This window comes from Rhinolophus hipposideros (assembly GCF_964194185.1).
Source record: "Rhinolophus hipposideros genome assembly, contig: HAP1_SCAFFOLD_50, whole genome shotgun sequence".
NCBI lineage: Eukaryota > Metazoa > Chordata > Mammalia > Chiroptera > Rhinolophidae > Rhinolophus > Rhinolophus hipposideros.
Window position 1 is genome coordinate 33,074 of NW_027669296.1, and position 26,791 is coordinate 59,864.

At 38.1% G+C, this 26,791-nt stretch overlaps 1 protein-coding gene across 1 annotated transcript in view; it reads left to right on the forward strand.

Annotated features, from left to right (window-relative positions):
- Positions 1-413: 413 nt before the first annotated feature.
- LOC308495634 (ankyrin repeat domain-containing protein 26-like) overlaps positions 414-26,791 on the forward strand; it is a gene marked incomplete at its 3' end in the record, with an annotated part of 32,357 nt that continues 5,979 nt past the window's right edge. Inside the window, exons 1-5 of the mRNA XM_081080599.1 lie at positions 414-441; positions 2,972-3,044; positions 7,791-7,875; positions 8,203-8,264; positions 24,439-24,511. Coding sequence (XP_080936725.1) covers positions 24,484-24,511 — 28 coding nt within the window. The 5' untranslated portion in view covers positions 414-441; positions 2,972-3,044; positions 7,791-7,875; positions 8,203-8,264; positions 24,439-24,483. The remainder of the gene's footprint in view (positions 442-2,971; positions 3,045-7,790; positions 7,876-8,202; positions 8,265-24,438; positions 24,512-26,791) is intronic.

Genomic DNA, 26,791 nt, shown 5'->3' on the forward strand with positions numbered 1-26,791 from the left:
TAAGGAAATAAGAAAGGGAATAAGGAGAAAGGGTGAATCCATTTAGACTAGTATTTCACGTACCCTGGGGAGTATATATGCATACATGCACACATATATAGGTACATATGTATATATGTGTATATATATATATATATATATATATATATATATCTGTGTATATGTGTATGTATATAAATATATAAATATAAATATATACACACACACACACAGATATACAGCAGAGGAAGTAAAAGTTCTTCATGTATTAATTGCCCACCAGTTGTATCAGTAACATTCACTCTACTATAGTCTTCAGGGGTGTTCCCAAACAAATATTTTTACATCACTTGAATCTGACGCTTTCAAAGTTCTGTGTTTTTCTATTGTGTATTTACAATGTATTTGAATTTTTTTTCTTTTAACAGTGGATGAGTGTTCTCAATGCGACCCTGCAAGCAGGTAGGATTTTATGGATTTCTAAAATTGCATGTTAACTAAGAGACTGCGGAGAGAAGCCAGTAAGCTTTAATGAGTGTTCTGCTCTGGGCTAGACCCTATACTATGTGCCTAACATTGGTTATCCCAGGTCGTCGGCACAGTAGATTTGCAAAGTAGCTGTGCTGTTCGGCCGTTTTTATTCATTGGAGGAGTGTGGTTCCAGGAGGTGGATTAATTGACACTTGGTTCCATAGTTACCAAGTGGCTGACCCGTGATGTGACCTTCAGCCTGCTTGGCTTCCCAAGTCCGTTCTCTTGTCCCTCAGCCTGTACTGAGAAGTGCCTGGACAGGTCTGGATTCAAGATTCAGGTGCACGTCAGGTGGCCTCAGAGAGTCCCGTTTAGTGATGCCTTAATGCTGATTTAGAAGTTTCCTATCAAGCCCAGTTAGCCCAAGCTTTTGTCTTAATGTACTTGACAATTGCAGCAGTCACGAGAACCTTGTTTTCACCATCAGTGTTGAGGGCAGATGTCAGTTCGCTGTGGCCACAGAACCACAGGTTGTACATAAGCAAGACCTAATCAGATAAATGTTTTCAGGTATAATGTGATGTACCCTTCTTGGGACGAATTGTTGTTCTGTAAGTGAAGATCATCTATGTATAGACTGTTGTGCTAATTCAGCACAAATTGAGAGGATATTTCTAATTGATTTCTCTACTTACTGACTCCTCAGACTGTGTTTTCCTTCTGGCTAATACCTTTACCTTGTTCTAGGAAGTTTTTTCTCTTTTTCCAGAGTCTTTCTTCCTTCTTCCATGACTTTTCTTGATTTTTACCTTTTTCTCTGCTTTACTCGGGGTAGTTTTGTTGCTGTTGTTGTGTTATTTTTTTCCACTTCTGCCAGCTAAGTATTCTCCATTTTTCTTGACAGAATCAAAAGTACATAGAATTCCAGGTGTTGAATGAATGTTATCAATTAATTATTCAAAACACCCCCTAGTACTTCATGCTGCCATTAATGTTTTGGTCAAGTGGTTGATCACATGAGGAGTTTGAACTGTAAGAGATTGAAGTGACTTCTTTGAGTACAGTGAGTGATGAAATGAGATTAGTATAGGTTTCTAAGCCCAGTACACTTCCTTCTTTATCATCCTTTGGGTGAGTGTTTTAATTATGGAAAGCTCTAGTGAATGCAATGGAAGAGGCTAAGAATGGAATTAGCAGGGGAATCTACATTTCAAGAGGAACAACACAGGTTGGGATAGGAATAAGGCTCTTAGAGCAGAGATTAGATAGAGATCAGATGAGGGAAAAGAGATCAGAATGGGAGGGTATGACAAGGTAAAGAGAAATTACAGGAAGGAAGGACACAGGATGTTGGTAGTTGTCTAAAAAAGCAGATTAAAATAAGGGGCTCAAGGGCGTCCTGCCTGAACAGGTTGCTGCTGTTTTGTTTGTTGAATTGGAGGAACCAGCAAAATTTAAGGTTTGTATGAAAACATATTAAACCTTTGAGCCTCTGGAAACATTCTCTTTATAGCAAGTAGGAATGTGGTATCATCCACCTGCACCCGAAATTACAGAGGGGGTCCCCTTGAGTCCAAAGGCACTGGAGATTGCTGAACTACATAGATCTATGGCCCACGGCAGGTGTCTAGTCACCTCTACCTCTTTGCCCAACGCGCTGATGTCCTTCCCATGGAGATGGAGGGTTGGGCAGAGGGAGGACTGATTGTGAAACCAGTAATGGAGTTGGATAGGTGGTAACATGCCTCTGTTGGGAGTGGATGACTGAGGCTCCATTTAGCTTGTTTTCCAGGAACAGCGAAATAGAGAACTCCTACTGTGGGTCATTTGAGCCCAACCTTGTTTCAGGAGTCTATGCCTTCGTAGGCTGAAGTTTTCAAGGTTGGAGATTGCCAGGAAGCTTTGCGGACAAGTGATCTGGGAGTGGGGAGGCAAACAACGTACATATTTGTTCTTTGACTTTTGTACATGTAAGTTGCAAACATTTCATGCATTTCAGAGACCTCACTGTAGTGTTTTTGAGTGAAAACAAGGAATGGGGTAAGTTTAGTAACTGCTTTCTATGTTAAAGAAGCAAGACTGCCGTTTTTGACCCACACAGATTAATCTTTGAACCAGGGACAGACCGTGGAGAAGGCTCAGTGTATCGTTCTACCTTGATTTAGGTCATTGCTTTTGTCCCAGTTCAGGTTCCTATTGTCAGCTATTAATTGCGTTTTCAATTCAGCCTTCAGGACTTTTGGTGAAAACAAGGTACTCTCAGGTGTTGCCAACATGTTTGCTGTCATTCTTTGTTATGGAAACTTAGAGTGTATCTTCATTAAATATTGCACGAGTTGGGAGTGGTGGAGGCAGCAATAGATAACTGATAGCTTTTCTAGAACATCCTCTAAATTTTAATCATATCAAGAAACTTCATTTCATATGCAGATAGCTGAATTGTACTTTTTTTGTTGTTGTTGTTGCTGCCTTTGTAAAGAAATGAACTCACTTGTGTCTGTTGTGTATCTTTCCCCGGAAGTCTTTCCTGGAAACCTGGCAGTGATGATTCATGGTCTACGTCAGACGATGGACTCTTCGATGTTGGTACCAAGGTAAAAGGCTCCTGTGTGAAATTAACTGTTGTGCTCTTAATATAGTTTTGTGTAGCGCCGAGTTGTAAAATTTAGTAGTGCTCCACCTATCATTGTTTTATATTTGTTATGGAAAATTGGTCAAGGTGAACCATTTTATAACATATGACCATTTGATGCTTCGTTGTTTTGTTGTTGTTCTTTTAACTTTAGTAAGTATCGAAGTTGGGAGCTGAAAAAAGAAGGGTCTGGGAAATGTATAGTGATAGTAAAATTCTATAGGGAGTTTTCCCACAGTGACGGAGATATGCAATTTGGTTAAAGGTAAGGATTCTTAATGTGACTTTTACGTTATACCAGCCTGACTTTTATCATACTCGTCCCGAAATGAAATCTTTAATGGATCAGGTACTCATTGTAACAGTCATGAATTCTTCCTGATACCTTTCAGTTTTAAAACTATATAGCATATGACATATAGTTTTATTTTTTTACGCTTTGTATGTTGGTAGGGTATACTTGTTAGGAGGGAGTGTTTTCTCCATTATTTTTTCACTTACATCCCGTGGACATTCCATATTATTTTATATTAGTTTCCCATATACCAGGTTCATCATTTAGACTTAAAATAATAGTAGAAGTTTTGAAAGTTTAGAATTCATGTTGTCTATCTCAAAACCCATATTACAAAGGGATTCCACTATGTTCTAAATCATTGCATTGTGAATATTTTAAATGTCTTTATCTAATTGAAGAGTATATGTTTTGTATAAAATAATAACCAATTTGAAAAGCAGAGATTCTTTTTTTTTCAAGTTTAGTGTTTTAATGGCGTGTTTGATTACATGGTTTTTGATGCGTGGGCCCCTGCGCCCGTATAAGCAAGAGCGACACAGATTTTCATTTAACTGATATGCTGAAATACTCCATAGTCAAATCAACACTTGTTCTGTACCTATTCTGTAACAAGCATGATCTGATTTAATCCTCAGAATAGCTTTGTCAAGGAAGGGAATCCTCATGTTCAGAGATAAGGAAATGGAGTCCAAGGCAATCTAGGCAGCATGTCTTGCAGTAGCCAGGGAGAAGTTTGAGGGTTTGATGCAAAATCCACTTGGCTCCAAAGCTGATGATGCTCTTAGCTGCTCCCTATAAAAACATGTCCGTGAGATTTTATGCCCATTGACCATGATGCATTGACCAAAGTAAAGAAAGGAGCCGTGTCTGCAAAAGACAGGATCCTTTCTTTACTCTGGTGAAAAGCACTGATTCTTAAAAACTACATAATAAAATATCAAATTTCAGAAAGTTTTTAGTTTAAATGTAAAATTTTTCATTTCTGTTACAGTTGACATTCAATGATGTCAGCCTCAGGTGTACAGCATAGTGGTTAGGCATTTCTATAATGTGTAAAGTGGTACCCTGATTAGTGTGGTATACCTGACACCATACTTAGTTATTACAGTGTTATTTACTATATCTTTGTGCTGTACTTGACATCTACATGACTATTTTATAACTGCCAATTTGTACTTCTTAACCCTTTAACCTTTTCAGTTTGTTCCCCGATACTCTTCCCTCTGAGCAACGATCAGTTAGTTCTCTGCACCTATGAGTTTGTTTCTTTTTTCTATGTTCATTTATTTTTTTTTACATATCACCAATAGGTGAAATCATGTGGTGTTTGCCTTTCTCTATCTGACTTTTTTCACTTCGAATAATACCCTCTAGGTCCACGCACATTGTCGCAAATGGTAAGATTTTGTTCTTTGTTTACAGCCAAGTAGTATGTTGTTGTGTATATGTACCACTTCTTCTTTATCCACTACGATGGATACTTCAGTTATTTCTTTATCTGGAGTATTGTAAATTATGTAAATATAACCATACAGATGCATACATATTTCAAATCAGTGTTTGGGATTTCTGCGGAGAAAAACCCAGAAGTGGGATTGCTATGCCACCTGGTAGTTCTGTTTTCAAATTTTTGAGGAGCTTCCATATTGTTTTCCATTGTGTCTGGTCAGATTTGCAGTCCCACCAACAGTGCACGGGGCTTCCCTTCACATCCTCATCAACATTGGTTGTTTGTTGATTTATTGATGACGGCCATTCGGACAGGTGTGAGGTGGTAGCTCATTGTGCTTTTAATTTGCATCGCTCTGATGATTAGTGGCACTGAGCATGTTTTCGTATGTCTCTTGGCTATCTGTGTGACCTCTTTGGAGAAAAGTCTATTCAAGTACTCTTCTCATTTTGTAATTGCATTGTCTTTTGGTGTTACGTTTTATGAGTTCCTTATGTGTTTTGGATATCTTCTCCCATTCATCTGGTCGTGTTTTCATTTTGTTGATGGTTTCTATTACTGTGCAAAAATTTTTGAGTTTGATGTCATATATATGGCTCTTGTAGTCCTATCCATTCTGCCACCTTATGTCTTGACTGAAACATTTAACCTATTTACATTTAAAGTAATTTTTATACGTATGTAATTATTGCCATTTTATTATTCATATTTCTTCTCCTCCTCCTCCTCCTCCTCCTCCTCCTCCTCCTCCTCCTCCTCTTCCTCCTCCTCTTCCTCTTTCTACTTCTACTTCTTTTTTCAAGTCCTCGTTTCACATTTCTTGATACTGGTTTGTTGGTGCTGATGCAATCATCTTTTTCTCTGGCAAGTCTTTACCTCTCCTTTGATTCGAAATGAGAGCCTGGCCGGATGCAGTAATAGTAATCTTGGTTGTAGATTATTGCTTTTCATCACTTTCAATATTTCTTGCCAATCTCTTCTGACCTGCAAATTTTCTCTTGAGAGATCACCTGACAGTCTTATGAGATCTCCACTGTACGTGACTAACTACTTTTCTCTTGATGGTTTTAATATTCTCTCCATGTCCTAACCCTTTGGAATTTTAATTATGATATGTTTTGGTGTGGACCTGTTTGGGTTCATTTTGTTTGGAACTCTTTGTGTTTCCTACGCTTGTGTGTCTATCTCCTTCTCCAGGTTAGGAAAGGTTTCCATCATTGTGTATTCCAATAGGTTTTCAATTCCTGCTCTCTCTCTCTCTTCTCCTTTAGATAGCCTTACGGATGTTGTTACACCTGATATTGTCCCAGACATCCCTTAAAGCACTTTCTGTTTTATTTATTTATTTTTATTTATATTCATTTTTTTTCTGTTCTGATTGGGTGTTTGTGCTACCTTGTCTACCAAATCACTATTGAACCTCTGCTTCACCAAATGTGGTGCTGATTCCATCTATAAATTATTTATTTCAGATATTGTATTTTTCATTTCAGACTTTTTTTAAACGATTTCTATGTCCTTTTTATGTTTGCTGTCTCTCCGTTGAAGTTTTACTTACTTTGTCTATTCTTCCCCTAATTTCATCTAGCATCCCTATAACCAGTATTTTGAACTCTGTATCTGGTATATTGCTTGTCTCCTTTTGGTTTACCTCTTTTTCTAGAGTTTTATCCTGTTCTTTCATTAGAGAAATGTTTCTTTCTCTCTTCTTTTTTCACTGCCTCTCTGTGTTTGTTTTCCTGTATTCTGTAGATCTGCTAATTCTCCTCGTCTTGACAGTATTGCCTTACATACCAGGTGTCGTGTGGGGCCCAGTGGTACAGTCTCCCCGGTCACCTGAGCCGGGTGCTCCAGAAGCTCGTGTGGGTGGTGTGTGCCCTCCTGTTGTACTTGAGCCTTATTGCTGTTGGCACATCTGGGTGTGGAATTGACCCTCAGGACGACTGGCTGTGACTACAGTAGATGAACCCCTGTGTGTGGGCTGACCCCACAGAGTGAAATCGGCTGTAGCAGGGCTCCGGTGTCTGCTCAGTCCATGGCTTGGGCGTGTCATTATGGAGCTATTTTGGTGATGTTCTGGTGTTGCTGAAACTGATCCCCAGGTGTGTTGGATTTGGGGCCTCTTGGGAGGGGCTGTGGGGCAGGCCCAAGCCAGCTGCTGCTTGTGTCCAACCAGGAGCCACCTAGGGGAAGCTACAAAGTGACCTATTGTTGGCAGCTGCCTTTGTGGTTTTGGAGGCACCGGGGAGAGGCTATGTTGTGAAGCAAGACAGGCTGATGGATAGGATCCTAGAAAGAAACGGAAGTCCTCAATATCATAAATTGCAGCCCGAGTGGCTGTTGTAAACTAGAATTGTGATGATGCAACACCTCTGCTTCCGGAGTGACTCCCCATTACGTGAGGGTAGAATTCATCTGCTAGCATGACATGTGCCTTCTTTGATTTGGTTCTGATTCTGCAGTTGTCTCTATCCCATTCTCAGAGTTCCAGGCTTACCTCATTCCTTTGCTGCCCTCACTTACAACATGTTGTTTCACACCTCAGGCTTTTGCTCCTGCTGCCCTTCTGGAATCCCCTTCATGCCTTCCCTCAGCACCTTGTATAACTTTCAAGATGCAGCCCTATCTTTGCAGTATCTGCTGAGCTTCCCTTATACAACGGATTGTCGTCTCTTTTGTGCCCTTACTATACTTTATTCACTTCAGGTGTCGAAGTGGAGAGCGGTACTTTTCTGTTGTTATTTTTCATGTATTATAATATCTCTACTCCTACTAGAATGTAGGACAAAATGTTTCATTTCTATTTCCAACTTCCCCTGGGTCTGTGCCTATGACGGCTACAGTAAAGTTTTCTTGTCTTACCTACGGATTGACTGAGTGAGTGAGTCAATGAGTAAATGAATAGGATGTTTTCTGAAGTTGGGTTTTTCTTTTCTTTTTTTTCTTTCTTTTTTTAATAGAAAGAAGCAACCAAGCCAGCAATTCGAAAAAGAGAAAATCGTGTGGATATTATTGAAAGTGCTCCACAAGACCAAGCAAACAATGGTAATTTGACTTGTGTTGATGGAGCACACCAGAATAATATAAGTGGTAATTTAGTGACTATCTATGAATTCTTTCTAGCTTAAGCTCTGCTATAAAGAAATCTAACATGTGTCGATCCAAATGTGATATTCATTTCTTTTAAGCATTTTTTCCTATCTTTTGGGCAAAAGTATCCCCACTACTAACAGCTGCTTCTTCTTGCAAATGCTTCGTTCCCCTGAATTCTTTTCTGCTATTACTTTTATGGAAATAAGCACGACTGAATGTGTACTTAAAATGCATAGTAATATATGTTCACATTAATGTACCTGTGACTACATTTTATAGTTATAAAGTCATCATTAGGATTAGGACAAGATGAAGATGAAGAATCACCTTGGGATTCTGAGGTACTGTCTTACACTATTATTATTATCATTACTATTTTAAATATCACCATTGAGTGATGTTAAAATGAAAAAGGTATGCTTTGACTTTACTTTCTCGCCTCTGCATTTCCTCATACAAATCATTTTTTATGGTTTATCCTATAATGAATAAACTAGCTATGTGCGTAATATAATAAGACAGCGTAGTACAATTCTGCTAACTTGCAAGTGTCACTTAAGGAAGTCAGTGTGGAAAAGCATAAAACACTAAGGCTTCCAAGTCATAAGGAATCAGTTTGGGTTGTGAAGTTAAGTTCACCTAAAAGCTAAAGAATTATTCCCGGTCAACCTATGCCCAAATGCATGACTCTGTGGTTTTTGTAGATGTGCAAATGTCCTAATGAGTCAGAAAGAAAGAAATTGGTTTGTAGGGTGTTTTTTTTTAATAATTTGGAACTTGAAAAGATAATGCCTGGGACATCAAAGTATTATTATATTTGTAATGTCGAATAGATCTGCAAGAAACCGTTCCAATGAAAAAAGACCATAGTGAATAGTAATAATACGTAGGATTATACTAACAGTAATCAGCTGAGCGCTGTTTTAATACAGGACAACTGTCTTGTTCAGTTAAAATAGCATGCATTGAGTGTCTTGATGGCAACCATACTTGTAGTAATAGAAGTACAAAGTAATGATGAGCTGATGCGAGGTGACAGCTGTGGAAAGAGATAAGAAAGGTGTGATCTTCTGATACAGGCAACTGCAGCCTACTGGTCTAGACACTGTGTTTGAGGAAAGAACAGAATGGAATCCTGGATGGGTAACTCAATAGCTACAGAATCTCGGGAATAGTATAAAACACGTAGGCTTCCAAGTCATAAGGAATCGGTTTGGGTTGTGAAGTTAACTTTACCTAAAAATTAAAGTTATTCCAGTTCGAACTATGCCCAAATGCATGACTTTGTGGTTTTTGTGGATGTGTAAATATCCTAATGAAATTCAGAAAGAATTTGGATAGTAGGGTTTGTTTGTAACTTGGAACTAGGAAACATAATGTCTGGGATATCAAAGTATCATTATATTTGTATTGTCAAATAGGTCCGCAAGGACATTTTCTACAGTAGGAAAAGCCTGGTGAATACTAATAATATGTTGGATTACACTAACAACAATTTGGCTGAGTGCTGCTTTAATATGTAACAACTGTCGTGTTCAGTTAAAATAGCAAGCATTGAGTAACTTGATGGCGACCGTACTCGTAGTACTAGAAGTACAATGTAATGATGAGCCAATGTGAGATGACAGCTGTTGAAAGATATAAGAAAGGTGTGATCCTCTGATATAGGCAACTGCAGCCTACTGGTGTAGGCACTGTGTTTGACGATAAGAACACACTAGAATCCTGGATCGGTCACTTACTAGCTGTGGGATCTTGGGGAAACTTCTTTTTAACCTGTCGGATGTCAGTGACCTCATTTGTCGTAATGGTACTTATGCCTACCTTTCAGTATGTGGAATGAACTAATGTGGTAACAAATGTGAAAACACTTTGCGAAGTGTAAAGGGAGCTATAGAAATATAAAATCAATGATCACAGTGGGCCGTAGTGACTTACTAAATGGTGAGGACACTTTCTGTAAACCTGAAGGACAATCAAATGGCAGTAGTGTTAAGAACAGAGTGGAAAAGTCAGAAGCATGTGAATTTCTAATCTGGGGGATGCTAAACTTCAGGAGACTGTGATAGGCGATACCCTGTAGATGTGTAGTGTTTCGGTACTTGAGGCTCTGTTGGTGCGAGCTCAGTGTTTCACCTTGAGTAAATTTCTAGTTAGATACCAGCTTTGTGCTGGGCAGTTAGACAATGAATAGGGAAGTTCAGGGGTTCAGCTGTAGCTGTAGGAGCAGAAAAACAAGTGAACAACAGTCCATTGTAAGTCACTATATCTGGGTCATTTAAAGAGAATGGAGAATGCTGGGTTAGAGAATATTGTCATGGGGGGGGGCATGGTTGTAGTTGGAATAGGAGTGGGAGTGCAGTTTCGGTGGTCAGGAAAGATCTTTCTGAGGGTGACAAAAACGGCCAAGTGAAGCATGAGAAGGAGCCAGTCATGTGAAGATCTAGGAGCAAAACCTGCTGGGCAGAGACAACAATGGATCACATCTGTTCATCATTTCATTCTAATGTCTTGGAATGGCCACCAAGCAGGAAGTGGGGTAACCATCATCAAACTGTTTTCATATTTGTTGTTTTGGGTGGAAAAGAAATAAAATGTGCATAGTAAGTGTCTGGTACATTTCAGATGACTATAATAAATAAATGTTCTTATTTTTCCCTGATTAGAAATTATTATACTTTTTTGAAAAGTTGCATAACTATATATAACATTTTTCCTATCATTTATTGAAACACAATTTAATGAAAAGTTTTTCTTATTTCTTTGCCACTTGGTTCAATCATGTTTTTCTATCAAATTTTTTGTCCAATAAGAGTTCGGTTTTTCCTAGCTCTTGTTGACATAGATGAAGTAGGTTCTAAAATGTTCTGTCTAAACTCAACTGGACATACACCAAGGGTTCTTACCATGTCAAGCAAGTATCTTGTTTTAACACTAAAAAACAAATCTGTCATTAGAAATATTTAACAGTTATATCAAGTACACTTATCAAAGTATTAGGTTGTTGTGAAAGTAATTGAGGTTTAAAAGGTTAAAAAAAATTGCAAATATGCAATTACGTTTGCACGAACCTAATATATGCTTAAACACATATTTTTCAAAAAATCCTTTTCTTAGAGGTAATAACTTTAACATTTTCATCCTGAATTATTAACTAGAGATGGTGTGAAGTGTCCATTAATTACTAATCATCTTGTTTCCTAACCCCTTCAGCCGAGCATTGAAGTGGAAGATCCTGTTCCTAACAGAGCTGTAGGAATGGACGATGTGCAACCCTTCAGACCAGGTACACTGTGTAATACCAATTTAATTTTGGGAAGGAGTACGCAAGGACATTTGACATGCTCACAATCTTCTATTCAGACTTACTTTCCTTTGTTACAAATTTAATTGAAGTATTTCACATAAACAACGTGATGTCATTGTTGGTATCGATGTTTGAGAAAAAAGACATCGACAGGAATAAGAAAACAAGATTTTAAAAGGGTGACTTCACTAAAATGTTTCTCCTCTTGTTTCGATATCCTAAATGTCCCAGTTTGGAACCCCTGTACTTAATAGGGGTTCTCAGAGGTTAATAATCAAACTGGAAGATACTTCCAGCGTTTCAAATGGTCATTTGAATTTTGACGTTTACCCAAGTAAGCCTCAGTTGCTACCATGTCATTTGTGTTTTAACTTTACTTCCTCTTAGTGTTGTGACACTGATGGTCTTAAGCCAACCAGATGTTCTGCTGAGCAGACACTGGCTATGTGTGTACGTGCGCCTATGGTGTCTTCGATTATTAAAAATGGGAGAAGTAATTAATGATAATGAATATTTGGTAGACACAATCTTTGAAAAAAGGCATTCTGAAGCTTTTGTGCCTTGGGATGCTTTTATGCTATTAAAAATTATTGAGAATTCCAAAGAACATTTTTAAGTCGGTAGTCTCCATAGATAGTTACAATATTAGAAATAAAAACTGAACAATTTAAAATACGAGCACACACTGTCATGCATTCCGTGAGCCATTGGAGCTACGACCCAGTAACCATAGAGCTATGATGTCACCATCAGAGCTGTGATATCACGGCTGTGGAAAGCTCTACTGTACACTTAGAAGAGAATGAGAGTGAAAATGGCAAATGACATTCAGTCTTTCTGTGAAAATAGCTTTGACCTTTTCGGGCCCCTCGACTGACAGACCTTGGGACTTCACGGATTCTCACATGACATTGGAAACCACCGTTTTAAATGATGTACGGGCTTCCTGGATGTGAAGTGATAAAAGAGGCTTTAAAGCTTCACTTCTACAATTGTGTTTTTCTTTCACTTGTCTTAAAAAGTTTTAAGCTGAGAATATTGTTTAAAAAAACAAAAGGAAAATACTTTTGTTATATATTCATTTTCTGTCTCATGGTACCCTGTACTCTTTGGAGCTCATGGGGACCTCGTTTGATCCCATTTTTCTTTGTAAACAATAAGGTCGCCCAGGACTGTAATTTGTCATGTGAATATCTGTTTATCTAAGGCTTAAAAATGAATTCTGAAGATATTGGGGCATTTAGAAAAGACCATTTTCTTGTAATAAGTAGTTTCTTATTTGGAATTGTACCATTCAATGAAAGTTTTTTAAATCCATGTTTGTCACACATATTTAAAATTAAGATAAGCGGTTAGACATAACTTTTGATAATGACAAAAAATGTCACACACAGCACCATGTTAAGTAATAAGAAGAAAAGCTTTAATTGGAACCACATTATATAACAGAAATTGCTGAGTGACAATAGTTAATTCAACTTAACTTACGTGAATGGCAAGTATAGGACACCTAAAATAAAATGAGCTCTGAAGGAGTAGAGTGTTTGGGAGAAAGGAGGACGTGGGACTGCTTCTCTGAAGAAGGAAGTTTTACAATATGGTCAACTTTGTGTTATTTTTACCTCCTCATAAACGAAAATTTTATTTTCAGATTTTTCCAGCTGGGATTCTACTTCTTTGACTTTCAATCATGGAACTTGTCAAATATCCGGGGATTCGAAATTTGGTGATAAAAGGCCATTTGCCACACACTCAATGAGACCTCTGTCAGCACCCACAGAGTTTGGACAGATGCCCGTAATAGACAAACGAAAGACGCAGGTTGTAGGTGTGTTCCTTTACATAATTCTTCCCTCCATGAATTGTGTGAATCACAGCTACAAGAAAACAGAGAAAGCAAAGAAGGAAATAAAAAAAAACAGAAAGAGTTCAACCCTAGCCCACCTCTGTGTAGGTTGATCGTAGTTATGAATTTCCTATAGTCATTTTGTACAAAATCTGCTTTATGTTTACGCAACTCACAGCCAAATGGAATAAGTTTTAGCAAGACATTGGCATTCTTCCTCAATCAGAGTAACATAAGGAAATAAGAAAGGGAATAAGGAGAAAGGGTGAATCCATTTAGACTAGTATTTCACGTACCCTGGGGAGTATATATGCATACATGCACACATATATAGGTACATATGTATATATATATATATATATATATATATATATATATATATATATATATATATATATCTGTGTATATGTGTATGTATATAAATATATAAATATAAATATATACACACACACACACAGATATACAGCAGAGGAAGTAAAAGTTCTTCATGTATTAATTGCCCACCAGTTGTATCAGTAACATTCACTCTACTATAGTCTTCAGGGGTGTTCCCAAACAAATATTTTTACATCACTTGAATCTGACGCTTTCAAAGTTCTGTGTTTTTCTATTGTGTATTTACAATGTATTTGAATTTTTTTTCTTTTAACAGTGGATGAGTGTTCTCAATGCGACCCTGCAAGCAGGTAGGATTTTATGGATTTCTAAAATTGCATGTTAACTAAGAGACTGCGGAGAGAAGCCAGTAAGCTTTAATGAGTGTTCTGCTCTGGGCTAGACCCTATACTATGTGCCTACCATTGGTTATCCCAGGTCATCGGCACAGTTGATTTGCAAAGTAGCTGTGCTGTTCGGCTGTTTTTATTCATTAGAGGAGTGTGGTTCCAGGAGGTGGATTAATTGACACTTGGTTCCATAGTTACCAAGTGGCTAACCCGTGATGTGACCTTCAGCCTGCTTGGCTTCCCAAGTCCGTTCTCTTGTCCCTCAGCCTGTACTGAGAAGTGCCTGGACAGGTCTGGATTCAAGATTCAGGTGCACGTCAGGTGGCCTCAGAGAGTCCCGTTTAGTGATGCCTTAATGCTGATTTAGAAGTTTCCTATCAAGCCCAGTTAGCCCAAGCTTTTGTCTTAATGTACTTGACAATTGCAGCAGTCACGAGAACCTTGTTTTCACCATCAGTGTTGAGGGCAGATGTCAGTTCGCTGTGGCCACAGAACCACAGGTTGTACATAAGCAAGACCTAATCAGATAAATGTTTTCAGGTATAATGCGATGTACCCTTCTTGGGACGAATTGTTGTTCTGTAAGTGAAGATCATCTATGTATAGACTGTTGTGCTAATTCAGCACAAATTGAGAGGATATTTCTAATTGACTTCTCTACTTACTGACTCCTCAGACTGTGTTTTCCTTCTGGCTAATACCTTTACCTTGTTCTAGGAAGTTTTTTCTCTTTTTCCAGAGTCTTTCTTCCTTCTTCCATGACTTTTCTTGATTTTTTACCTTTTTCTCTGCTTTACTCGGGGTAGTTTTGTTGCTGTTGTTGTGTTATTTATTTCCACTTCTGCCAGCTAAGTATTCTCCATTTTTCTTGACAGAATCAAAAGTACATAGAATTCCAGGTGTTGAATGAATGTTATCAATTAATTATTCAAAACACCCCCTAGTATTTCATGCTGCCATTAATGTTTTGGTCAAGTGGTTGATCACATGAGGAGTTTGAACTGTAAGAGATTGAAGTGACTTCTTTGAGTACAGTGAGTGATGAAATGAGATTAGTATAGGTTTCTAAGCCCAGTACACTTCTTTCTTTATCATCCTTTGGGTGAGTGTTTTAATTATGGAAAGCTCTAGTGAATGCAATGGAAGAGGCTAAGAATGGAATTAGCAGGGGAATCCACGTTTCAAGAGGAACAACACAGGTTGGGATAGGAATAAGGCTCTTAGAGCAGAGATTAGATAGAGATCAGATGAGGGAAAAGAGATCAGAATGGGAGGGTATGACAAGGTAAAGAGAAATTACAGGAAGAAAGGACACAGGATGTTGGTAGTTGTCTAAAAAAGCAGATTAAAATAAGGGGCTCAAGGGCGTCCTGCCTGAACAGGTTGCTGCTGTTTTGTTTGTTGAATTGGAGGAACCAGCAAAATTTAAGGTTTGTATGAAAACATATTAAACCTTTGAGCCTCTGGAAACATTCTCTTTATAGCAAGTAGGAATGTGGTATCATCCACCTGCACCCGAAATTACAGAGGGGGTCCCCTTGAGTCCAAAGGCACTGGAGATTGCTGAACTACATAGATCAGCACAAGACACCACGGCAGGTGTCTTGTCACCTCTACCTCTTTGCCCAACGCGCTGATGTCCTTCCCATGGAGATGGAGGGTTGGGCAGAGGGAGGACTGATTGTGAAACCAGTAATGGAGTTGGGTAGGTGGTAACGTGCCTGTGTTGGGAGTGGATGACTGAGGCTCCATTTAGCTTGTTTTCCAGGAACAGGGAAATAGAGAACTCCTACTGTGGGTCATTTGAGCCCAACCTTGTTTCAGGAGTCTATGCCTTTGTAGGCTGAAGTTTTCAAGGTTGGAGATTGCCAGGAAGCTTTGCGGACAAGTGATCTGGGAGTGGGGAGGCTAACAACGTACATATTTGTTCTTTGACTTTTGTACATGTAAGTTGCAAACATTTCATGCATTTCAGGGACCTCACTGTAGTGTTTTTGAGTGAAAACAAGGAATGGGATAAGTTTAGTAACTGCTTTCTATGTTAAAGAAGCAAGACTGCCGTTTTTGACCCACACAGATTAATCTTTGAACCAGGGACAGACCGTGGAGAAGGCTCAGTGTATCATTCTATCTTGATTTAGGTCATTGCTTTTGTCCCAGTTCAGGTTCCTATTGTCAGCTATTAATTGCGTTTTCAATTCAGCCTTCAGGACTTTGGTGAAAACAAGGTACTCTCAGGTGTTGCCAACATGTTTGCTGTCGTTTTTTGTTATGGAAACTTAGAGTGTATCTTCATTAAATATTGCACGAGTTGGGAGTGGTGGAGGCAGCAATAGATAACTGATAGCTTTTCTAGAACATCATCTAAATTTTAATCGTATCAAGAAACTTCATTTCATATGCAGATAGCTGAATTGTACTCCTTTTGTTGTTGTTGTTGCTGCCTTTGTAAAGAAATGAACTCACTTGTGTCTGTTGTGTATCTTTCCCCGGAAGTCTTTCCTGGAAACCTGGCAGTGATGATTCATGGTCTACGTCAGATGATGGACTCTTCGATGTTGGTACCAAGGTAAAAGGCTCCTGTGTGAAATTAACTGTTGTGCTCTTAATTTAGTTTTGTGTAGCGCCGAGTTGTAAAATTTAGTAGTGCTCCACCTATCATTGTTTTATGTTTGTTATGGAAAATTGGTCAGCATGAACCATTTTATAACATATGACCATTTGATGCTTCGTTGTTTTGTTGTTGTTCTTTTAACTTTAGTAAGTATCGAAGTTGGGAGCTGAGAAAAGAAGGGTCTGGGAAATGTATTGTGATAGTAAAGTTCTATAGGGAGTTTTCCCACAGTGACGGAGATATGCAATTTGGTTAAAGGTAAGGATTCTTAATGTGACTTTTACGTTATACCAGCCTGACTTTTATCATACTCGTGCCTAAATGGAATCTTTAATGGATCAGGTACTCATTGTAACAGTCATGAATTCTTCCTGATACCTTTCAGTTTTAAAACTATATAGCATATGACATATAGTTTTATTTTTTTACGCTATGTATGTTGGTATGGTATACTTGTTAGGAGGGAGTGTTTTCTCCATTATTTTTTCACTTACATCCCGTGGACATTCCATATTATTTTATATTACTTTCCGGTATACCAGGTTCATCATTTAGACTTAAAATAATAGTAGAAGTTTTGAAAGTTTAGAATTCATGTTGTCTATCTCAAAACCCATATTACAAAGGGATTCCACTATGTTCTAAATCATTGCATTGTGAATATTTTAAATGTCTTTATCTAATTGAAGAGTATATGTTTTGTATAAAATAATAACCAATTTGAAAAGCAGAGATTCTTTTTTTTTTTCAAGTTTAGTGTTTTAATGGCGTGTTTGATTACATGGTTTTTGATGCGTGGGCCCCTGTGCCCGTATAAGCAAGAGCGACACAGATTTTCATTTAACTGATATGCTGAAATACTCCATAGTCAAATCAACACTTGTTCTGTACCTATTCTGTAACAAGCATGATCTGATTTAATCCTCAGAATAGCTTTGTCAAGGAAGGGAATCCTCATGTTCAGAGATAAGGAAATGGAGTCCAAGGCAATCTAGGCAGCATGTCTTGCAGTAGCCAGGGAAAAGTTTGAGGGTTTGATGCAAAATCCACTTGGCTCCAAAGCTGATGATGCTCTTAGCTGCTCCCTATAAAAACATGTCCGTGAGATTTTATGCCCATTGACCATGATGCATTGACCAAAGTAAAGAAAGGAGCCGTGTCTGCAAAAGACAGGATCCTTTCTTTACTCTGGTGAAAAGCAGAGATTCTTAAAAACTACATAATAAAATATCAAATTTCAGAAAGTTTTTAGTTTAAATGTAAAATTTTTCATTTCTGTTATAGTTGACATTCAATGATGTCAGCCTCAGGTGTACAGCATAGTAGTTAGGCATTTCTATAATGTGTAAAGTGGTACCCTGATTAGTGTGGTATACCTGACACCATACTTAGTTATTACAGTGTTATTTACTATATCTTTGTGCTGTACTTGACATCTACATGACTATTTTATAACTGCCAATTTGTACTTCTTAACCCTTTAACCTTTTCAGTTTGTTCCCCAATACTCTTCCCTCTGAGCAACGATCAGTTAGTTCTCTGCACCTATGAGTTTGTTTCTTTTTTCTATGTTCATTTATTTTTTTTTACATATCACCAATAGGTGAAATCATGTGGTGTTTGCCTTTCTCTATCTGACTTTTTTCACTTCGAATAATACCCTCTAGGTCCACGCACATTGTCGCAAATGGTAAGATTTTGTTCTTTGTTTACAGCCAAGTAGTATGTTGTTGTGTATATGTACCACTTCTTCTTTATCCACTACGATGGATACTTCAGTTATTTCTTTATCTGGAGTATTGTAACTAATGTAAATAGAACCATACAGATGCATACATGTTTCAAATCAGTGTTTGGGATTTCTGCGGAGAAAAACCCAGAAGTGGGATTGCTATGCCACCTGGTAGTTCTATTTTCAAATTTTTGAGGAGCTTCCATATTGTTTTCCATTGTGTCTGGTCAGATTTGCAGTCCCACCAACAGTGCACGGGGCTTCCCTTCACATCCTCATCAACATTGGTTGTTTGTTGATTTATTGATGACGGCCATTCTGACAGGTGTGAGGTGGTAGCTCATTGTGCTTTTAATTTGCATCGCTCTGATGATTAGTGGCACTGAGCGTGTTTTCGTATGTCTCTTGGCTATCTGTGTGACCTCTTTGGAGAAAAGTCTATTCAAGTACTCTTCTCATTTTGTAATTGCATTGTCTTTTGGTGTTACGTTTTATGAGTTCCTTATGTGTTTTGGATATCTTCTCCCATTCATCTGGTTGTATTTTCATTTTGTTGATGGTTTCTATTACTGTGCAAAAATTTTTGAGTTTGATGTCATATATATGGCTCTTGTAGTCCTATCCATTCTGCCACCTTATGTCTTGACTGAAACATTTAACCTATTTACATTTAAAGTAATTTTTATACGTATGTAATTATTGCCATTTTATTATTCATATTTCTCCTCCTCCTCCTCCTCCTCCTCCTCCTCCTCCTCCTCCTCCTCCTCCTCTTCCTCTTTCTACTTCTACTTCTTTTTTCAAGTCCTCGTTTCACATTTCTTGATACTGGTTTGTTGGTGCTGATGCCATCATCTTTTTCTCTGGCAAGTCTTTACCTCTCCTTTGATTCGAAATGAGAGCCTGGCCGGATGCAGTAATAGTAATCTTGGTTGTAGATTATTGCTTTTCATCACTTTCAATATTTCTTGCCAATCTCTTCTGACCTGCAAATTTTCTCTTGAGAGATCACCTGACAGTCTTATGAGATCTCCATTGTACGTGACTAACTACTTTTCTCTTGATGGTTTTAATATTCTCTCCATGTCCTAACCCTTTGGAATTTTAATTATGATATGTTTTGGTGTGGACCTGTTTGGGTTCATTTTGTTTGGAACTCTTTGTGTTTCCTACGCTTGTGTGTCTATCTCCTTTTCCAGGTTAGGAAAGGTTTCCATCATTGTGTATTCCAATAGGTTTTCAATTCCTGCTCTCTCTCTCTCTTCTCCTTTAGATAGCCTTACGTATGTTGTTACACCTGATATTGTCTCAGACATCCCTTAAAGCACTTTCTGTTTTATTTATATTTTTATATTCATTTTTTCTCTGTTCTGATTGGGTGTTTGTGCTACCTTGTCTACCAAATCACTATTGAACCTCTGCTTCACCAAATGTGGTGCTGATTCCATCTATAAATTATTCATTTCAGATATTGTATTTTTCATTTCAGACTTTTTTTAAACGATTTCTGTGTCCTTTTTATGTTTGCTGTCTCTCCGTTGAAGTTTTACTTACTTTGTCTATTCTTCCCCTAATTTCATCTAGCATCCCTATAATCAGTATTTTGAACTCTGTATCTGGTATATTGCTTGTCTCCGTTTGGTTTACCTCTTTTTCTAGAGTTTTATCCTGTTCTTTCATTAGAGAAATGTTTCTTTCTCTCCTTTTTTCACTGCCTCTCTGTGTTTGTTTCTCTGTATTCTGTAGATCTGCTAATTCTCCTCGTCTTGACAGTATTGCCTTACATACCAGGTGTCGTGTGGGGCCCAGTGGTACAGTCTCCCCGGTCACCTGAGCCGGGTGCTCCAGAAGCTCGTGTGGGTGGTGTGTGCCCTCCTGTTGTACTTGAGCCTTATTGCTGTTGGCACATCTGGGTGTGGAATTGACCCTCAGGACGACTGGCTGTGACTACAGTAGATGAACCCCTGTGTGTGGGCTGACCCCACAGAGTGAGATCGGCTGTAGCAGGGCTCCCGTGTCTGCTCAGTCCATGGATTGGGCGTGTCATTATGGAGCTATTTTGGTGATGTTCTGGTGTTGCTGAAACTGATCCCCAGGTGTGTTGGATTTGGGGCCTCTTGGGAGGGGCTGTGGGGCAGGCCCAAGTCAGCTGCTGTTTGTGCCCAACCAGGAGCCACCTAGGGGAAGCTACAAAGTGACCTATTGTTGGCAGCTGCCTTTGTGGGTTTGGAGGCACCGGGGAGAGGCTATGCTGTGACACAAGACAGGCTGATGGATAGGATCCTAGAAAGAAACGGAAGTCCTCAATATCATAAATTGCAGCCCGAGTGGCTGTTGTAAACTAGAATTGTGATGATGCAACACCTCTGCTTCCTGAGTGACTCCCCATTACGTGAGGGTAGAATTCATCTGCTAGCATAACATGTGCCTTCTTTGATTTGGTTCTGATTCTGCAGTTGTCTCTCCATCCCTTTCTCAGAGTTCCAGGCTTACCTCATTCCTTTGCTGCCCTCACTTACAATATGTTGTTTCACACCTCCGGCTTTTGCTCCTGCTGCCCTTCTGGAATCCCCTTCATGCCTTCCCTCAGCACCTTGTATAACTTTCAAGATGCAGCCCTATCTTTGCAGTATCTGCTGAGCTTCCCTTATACAACGGATTGTCGTCTCTTTTGTGCCCTTACTATACTTTATTCACGTCAGGTGTCGAAGTGGAGAGCGGTACTTTTCTGTTGTTATTTTTCATGTATTATACTCCTACTAGAATGTAGGACAAAATGTTTCATTTCTATTTCCAGCTTCCCCTGGGTCTGTGCCTATGACGGCTACAGTAAAGTTTTCTTGTCTTACCTACGGATGGACTGAGTGAGTGAGTCAATGAGTAAATGAATAGGATGTTTTCTGAAGTTGGGTTTTTCTTTTCTTTTTTCTTTCTTTTTTTAATAGAAAGAAGCAACCAAGCCAGCCATTCGAAAAAGAGAAAATCATGTGGATATTATTGAAAGTGCTCCACAAGACCAAGCAAACAATGGTAATTTGACTTGTGTTGATGGAGCACACCAGAATAATATAAGTGGTAATTTAGTGACTATCTATGAATTCTTTCTAGCTTAAGCTCTGCTATAAAGAAATCTAACATGTGTCGATCCAAATGTGATATTCATTTCTTTTAAGCATTTTTTCCTATCTTTTGGGCAAAAGTATCCCCACTACTAACAACTGCTTCTTCTTGCAAATGCTTCGTTCCCCTGAATTCTTTTCTGCTATTACTTTTATGGAAATAAGCACGACTGAATGTGTACTTAAAATGCATAGTAATATATGTTCACATTAATGTACCTGTGACTACATTTTATAGTTATAAAGTCATCATTAGGATTAGGACAAGATGAAGATGAAGAATCACCTTGGGATTCTGAGGTACTGTCTTACACTATTATTATTATCATTACTATTTTAAATATCACCATTGAGTGATGTTAAAATGAAAAAGGTATGCTTTGACTTTACTTTCTCGCCTCTGCATTTCCTCATACAAATCATTTTTTATGGTTTATCCTATAATGAATAAACTAGCTATGTGCGTAATATAATAAGACAGTGTAGTACAATTCTGCTAACTTGCAAGTGTCACTTAAGAAAGTCAGTGTGGAATAGCATAAAACACTAAGGCTTCCAAGTCATAAGGAATCAGTTTGGGTTGTGAAGTTAAGTTCACCTAAAAGCTAAAGAATTATTCCCGGTCAACCTATGCCCAAATGCATGACTCTGTGGTTTTTGTAGATGTGCAAATGTCCTAATGAGTCAGAAAGAAAGATTTTGGATTGTAGGGTGTTTATTTTTTAATAATTTGGAACTTGAAAAGATAATGCCTGGGACATCAAAGTATTATTATATTTGTAATGTCGAATAGATCTGCAAGAAACCGTTCCAATGAAAAAAGACCATAGTGAATAGTAATAATACGTAGGATTATACTAACAGTAATCAGCTGAGCGCTGTTTTAATACAGGACAACTGTCTTGTTCAGTTAAAATAGCATGCATTGAGTGTCTTGATGGCAACCATACTTGTAGTAATAGAAGTACAAAGTAATGATGAGCTGATGCGAGGTGACAGCTGTGGAAAGAGATAAGAAAGGTGTGATCTTCTGATACAGGCAACTGCAGCCTACTGGTCTAGACACTGTGTTTGAGGAAAGAACAGAATGGAATCCTGGATGGGTAACTCAATAGCTACAGAATCTTGGGAATAGTATAAAACACGTAGGCTTCCAAGTCATAAGGAATCGGTTTGGGTTGTGAAGTTAACTTTACCTAAAAATTAAAGTTATTCCAGTTCAAACTATGCCCAAATGCATGACTTTGTGGTTTTTGTGGATGTGTAAATATCCTAATGAAATTCAGAAAGAATTTGGATAGTAGGGTTTGTTTGTAACTTGGAACTAGGAAACATAATGTCTGGGATATCAAAGTATCATTATATTTGTATTGTCAAATAGGTCCGCAAGGACATTTTCTACAGTAGGAAAAGCCTGGTGAATACTAATAATATGTTGGATTACACTAACAACAATTTGGCTGAGTGCTGCTTTAATATGTAACAACTGTCGTGTTCAGTTAAAATAGCAAGCATTGAGTAACTTGATGGCGACCGTACTCGTAGTACTAGAAGTACAATGTAATGATGAGCCAATGTGAGATGACAGCTGTTGAAAGATATAAGAAAGGTGTGATCCTCTGATATAGGCAACTGCAGCCTACTGGTGTAGGCACTGTGTTTGACGATAAGAACACACTAGAATCCTGGATCGGTCACTTACTAGCTGTGGGATCTTGGGGAAACTTCTTTTTAACCTGTCGGATGTCAGTGACCTCATTTGTCGTAATGGTACTTATGCCTACCTTTCAGTATGTGGAATGAACTAATGTGGTAACAAATGTGAAAACACTTTGCGAAGTGTAAAGGGAGCTATAGAAATATAAAATCAATGATCACAGTGGGCCGTAGTGACTTACTAAATGGTGAGGACACTTTCTGTAAACCTGAAGGACAATCAAATGGCAGTAGTGTCAAGAATAGAGTGGAAAAGTTAGAAGGGGCATGTGGATTTCTAATCTGGGGGATGCTAAACTTCAGGAGACTGTGATAGGCGATACCCTGTTGATGTGTAGTGTTTCGGTACTTGAGGCTCTGTTGGTGCGAGCTCAGTGTTTCACCTTGAGTAAATTTCTAGTTAGATACCAGCTTTGTGCTGGGCAGTTAGACACTGAATGGGGAAGTTCAGGGGTTCAGCTGTAGCTGTAGGAGCAGAAAAACAAATGAACAGTCCATTGTAAGTCACTATATCTGGGTCATTTAAAGAGAATGGAGAATGCTGGGTTAGAGAATATTGTCATGGGGGGGGCACGGTTGTAGTTGGAATAGGAGTGGGAGTGCAGTTTCGGTGGTCAGGAAAGATCTTTCTGAGGGTGACAAAAACGGCCAAGTGAAGCATGAGAAGGAGCCAGTCATGTGAAGATCTAGGAGCAAAACCTGCTGGGCAGAGACAACAATGGATCACATCTGTTCATCATTTCATTCTAATGTCTTGGAATGGCCACCAAGCAGGAAGTGGGGTAACCATCATCAAACTGTTTTCATATTTGTTGTTTTGGGTGGAAAAGAAATAAAATGTGCATAGTAAGTGTCTGGTACATTTCAGATGACTATAATAAATAAATGTTCTTATTTTTCCCTGATTAGAAATTATTATACTTTTTTGAAAAGTTGCATAACTATATATAACATTTTTCCTATCATTTATTGAAACACAATTTAATGAAAAGTTTTTCTTATTTCTTTGCCACTTGGTTCAATCATGTTTTTCTATCAAATTTTTTGTCCAATAAGAGTTCGGTTTTTCCTAGCTCTTGTTGACATAGATGAAGTAGGTTCTAAAATGTTCTGTCTAAACTCAACTGGACATACACCAAGGGTTCTTACCATGTCAAGCAAGTATCTTGTTTTAACACTAAAAAACAAATCTGTCATTAGAAATATTTAACAGTTATATCAAGTACACTTATCAAAGTATTAGGTTGTTGTGAAAGTAATTGAGGTTTAAAAGGTTAAAAAAAATTGCAAATCTGCAATTACGTTTGCACGAACCTAATATATGCTTAAACACATATTTTTCAAAAAATCCTTTTCTTGGAGGTGATAACTTTAACATTTTCATCCTGAATTATTAACTAGAGATGGTGTGAAGTGTCCATTAATTACTAATCATCTTGTTTCCTAACCCCTTCAGCCGAGCATTGAAGTGGAAGATCCTGTTCCTAACAGAGCTGTAGGAATGGACGATGTGCAACCCTTCAGACCAGGTACACTGTGTAATACCAATTTAATTTTGGGAAGGAGTACGCAAGGACATTTGACGTGCTCACAGTCTTCTATTCAGACTTACTTTCCTTTGTTACAAATTTAATTGAAGTATTTCACATAAACAACGTGATGTCATTGTTGGTATCGATGTTTGAGAAAAAAGACATCGACAGGAATAAGAAAACAAGATTTTAAAAGGGTGACTTCACTAAAATGTTTCTCCTCTTGTTTCGATATCCTAAATGTCCCAGTTTGGAACCCCTGTACTTAATAGGGGTTCTCAGAGGTTAATAATCAAACTGGAAGATACTTCCAGCGTTTCAAATGGTCATTTGAATTTTGACGTTTACCCAAGTAAGCCTCAGTTGCTACCATGTCATTTGTGTCTTAACTTTACTTCCTCTTAGTGTTGTGACACTGATGGTCTTAAGCCAACCAGATGTTCTGCTGAGCAGACACTGGCTATGTGTGTACGTGCGCCTATGGTGTCTTCGATTATTAAAAATGGGAGAAGTAATTAATGATAATGAATATTTGGTAGACACAATCTTTGAAAAAAGGCATTCTGAAGCTTTTGTGCCTTGGGATGCTTTTATGCTATTAAAAATTATTGAGAATTCCAAAGAATATTTTTAAGTCGGTAGTCTCCATAGAAAGTTACAATATTAGAAATAAAAACTGAACAATTTAAAATAGGAGCACACACAGTCATGCATTGCGTGAGCCATTGGAGCTACGACCCAGTAACCATAGAGCTATGATGTCACCATCAGAGCTGTGATATCACGGCTGTGGAAAACTCTACTGTACACTTAGAAGAGAATGAGAGTGAAAATGGCAAATGACATTCAGTCTTTCTGTGAAAATAGCTTTGACCTTTTCGGGCCCCTCGACTGACAGACCTTGGGACTTCACGGATTCTCACATGACATTGGAAACCACCGTTTTAAATGATGTACGGGCTCCCTGGATGTGAAGTGATAAAAGAGGCTTTAAAGCTTCACTTCTACAGTTGTTGTGGTTTTCTTTCACTTGTCTCATAGATTTAAGCTGAGATTGTGTTTAAAAAGCAAAAGGAAAATGTTTTGTTATGTATTTGTTTTCTGTCTCATGGTGCCCTGTACTCTTTGGAGCTCATGGGGACCCAGTTTGATCCCATTTTTCCTTGGAAACAATAAGGTCGCCCAGGACTGTAATTTGTCATATGAATATCTATTTATCTAAGGTTTAAAAACGAATTCTGAAGATATTGGAGCATTTAGAAAAGACCATTTTCTTATAATAAATAGTTTCTTATTTGAAGTAGTACGATTCATTAAAAGTTTTTGTAAACCCATGTTTGTCATGCATATTTAAACTTAAGTGGTTACACATAACTTTTGACAGTAACAAAAAAAAGCATACCCTGTACCATCTTAACTATTAAGAAGGAAATATTTAATTGGAAACACATTATGTAATAGAAATTGCTGCGTGACAATAGTTAATTAAACTTACCTATGTAAATGGCAAGTGTAGGACACCTAAAATAAAATGTATTCTGAAGGAATAGTGTGTTTGGGGGAAAAGAGGACGTGTGACTGCTTCTCTGAAAAAGGAAGTTTTACAAGATAGTCAACTTTGTGTTATTTTTACATCCTGATAAATGAAAACTTAATCCCAGAATTCAGATTGGATTCTACTTCTTTGACCTCCAATCATGAAACTGGTCAAAGATGCAGGGATTGGAAAGTTGGTGATAAAAGGCCATTTGCATCACACTCCATGAGCAAAACTCTGTCAGCATCCACAGAGTTTGGACAGATGACCGTAATAGATAAACTAGAGACTCAGATTGTAGGTGTGTTTCTGTTATGTAATTATAGGCTCCATGACTTGAGTGAATCACAGCTACCAGAAAACAGAGAAAGCAAAGAAGGAAATAAAGAAACAGAAAGTGTTCAACTCTAGCCCACCTCTATGTAGGTTGATCGTAGTTCTGACTTTCCAATAGTCATTTTGTGGCAAAATCTACTTCATGTTTACTCTGTTTATGGAACTTAACAGCCAAACAGAATGACTTTTAGCAAGACATTGGTATTCTTCCTGAACCACAATAACATATGGAAATAAGAAAGATAATGAGGTGAAAGCGTGATTTCCTTTAGACTAGTATTTAGCATACTCTGGGGAGTGGGCAGCAGAATTATACTTAGAACATTAGGACCAGATGGGAAAACTTCATAAAGATCTAAAGGTTGCCTAGTGAAACAAAACATAGTTTCTTAGCTTTAGTTTTA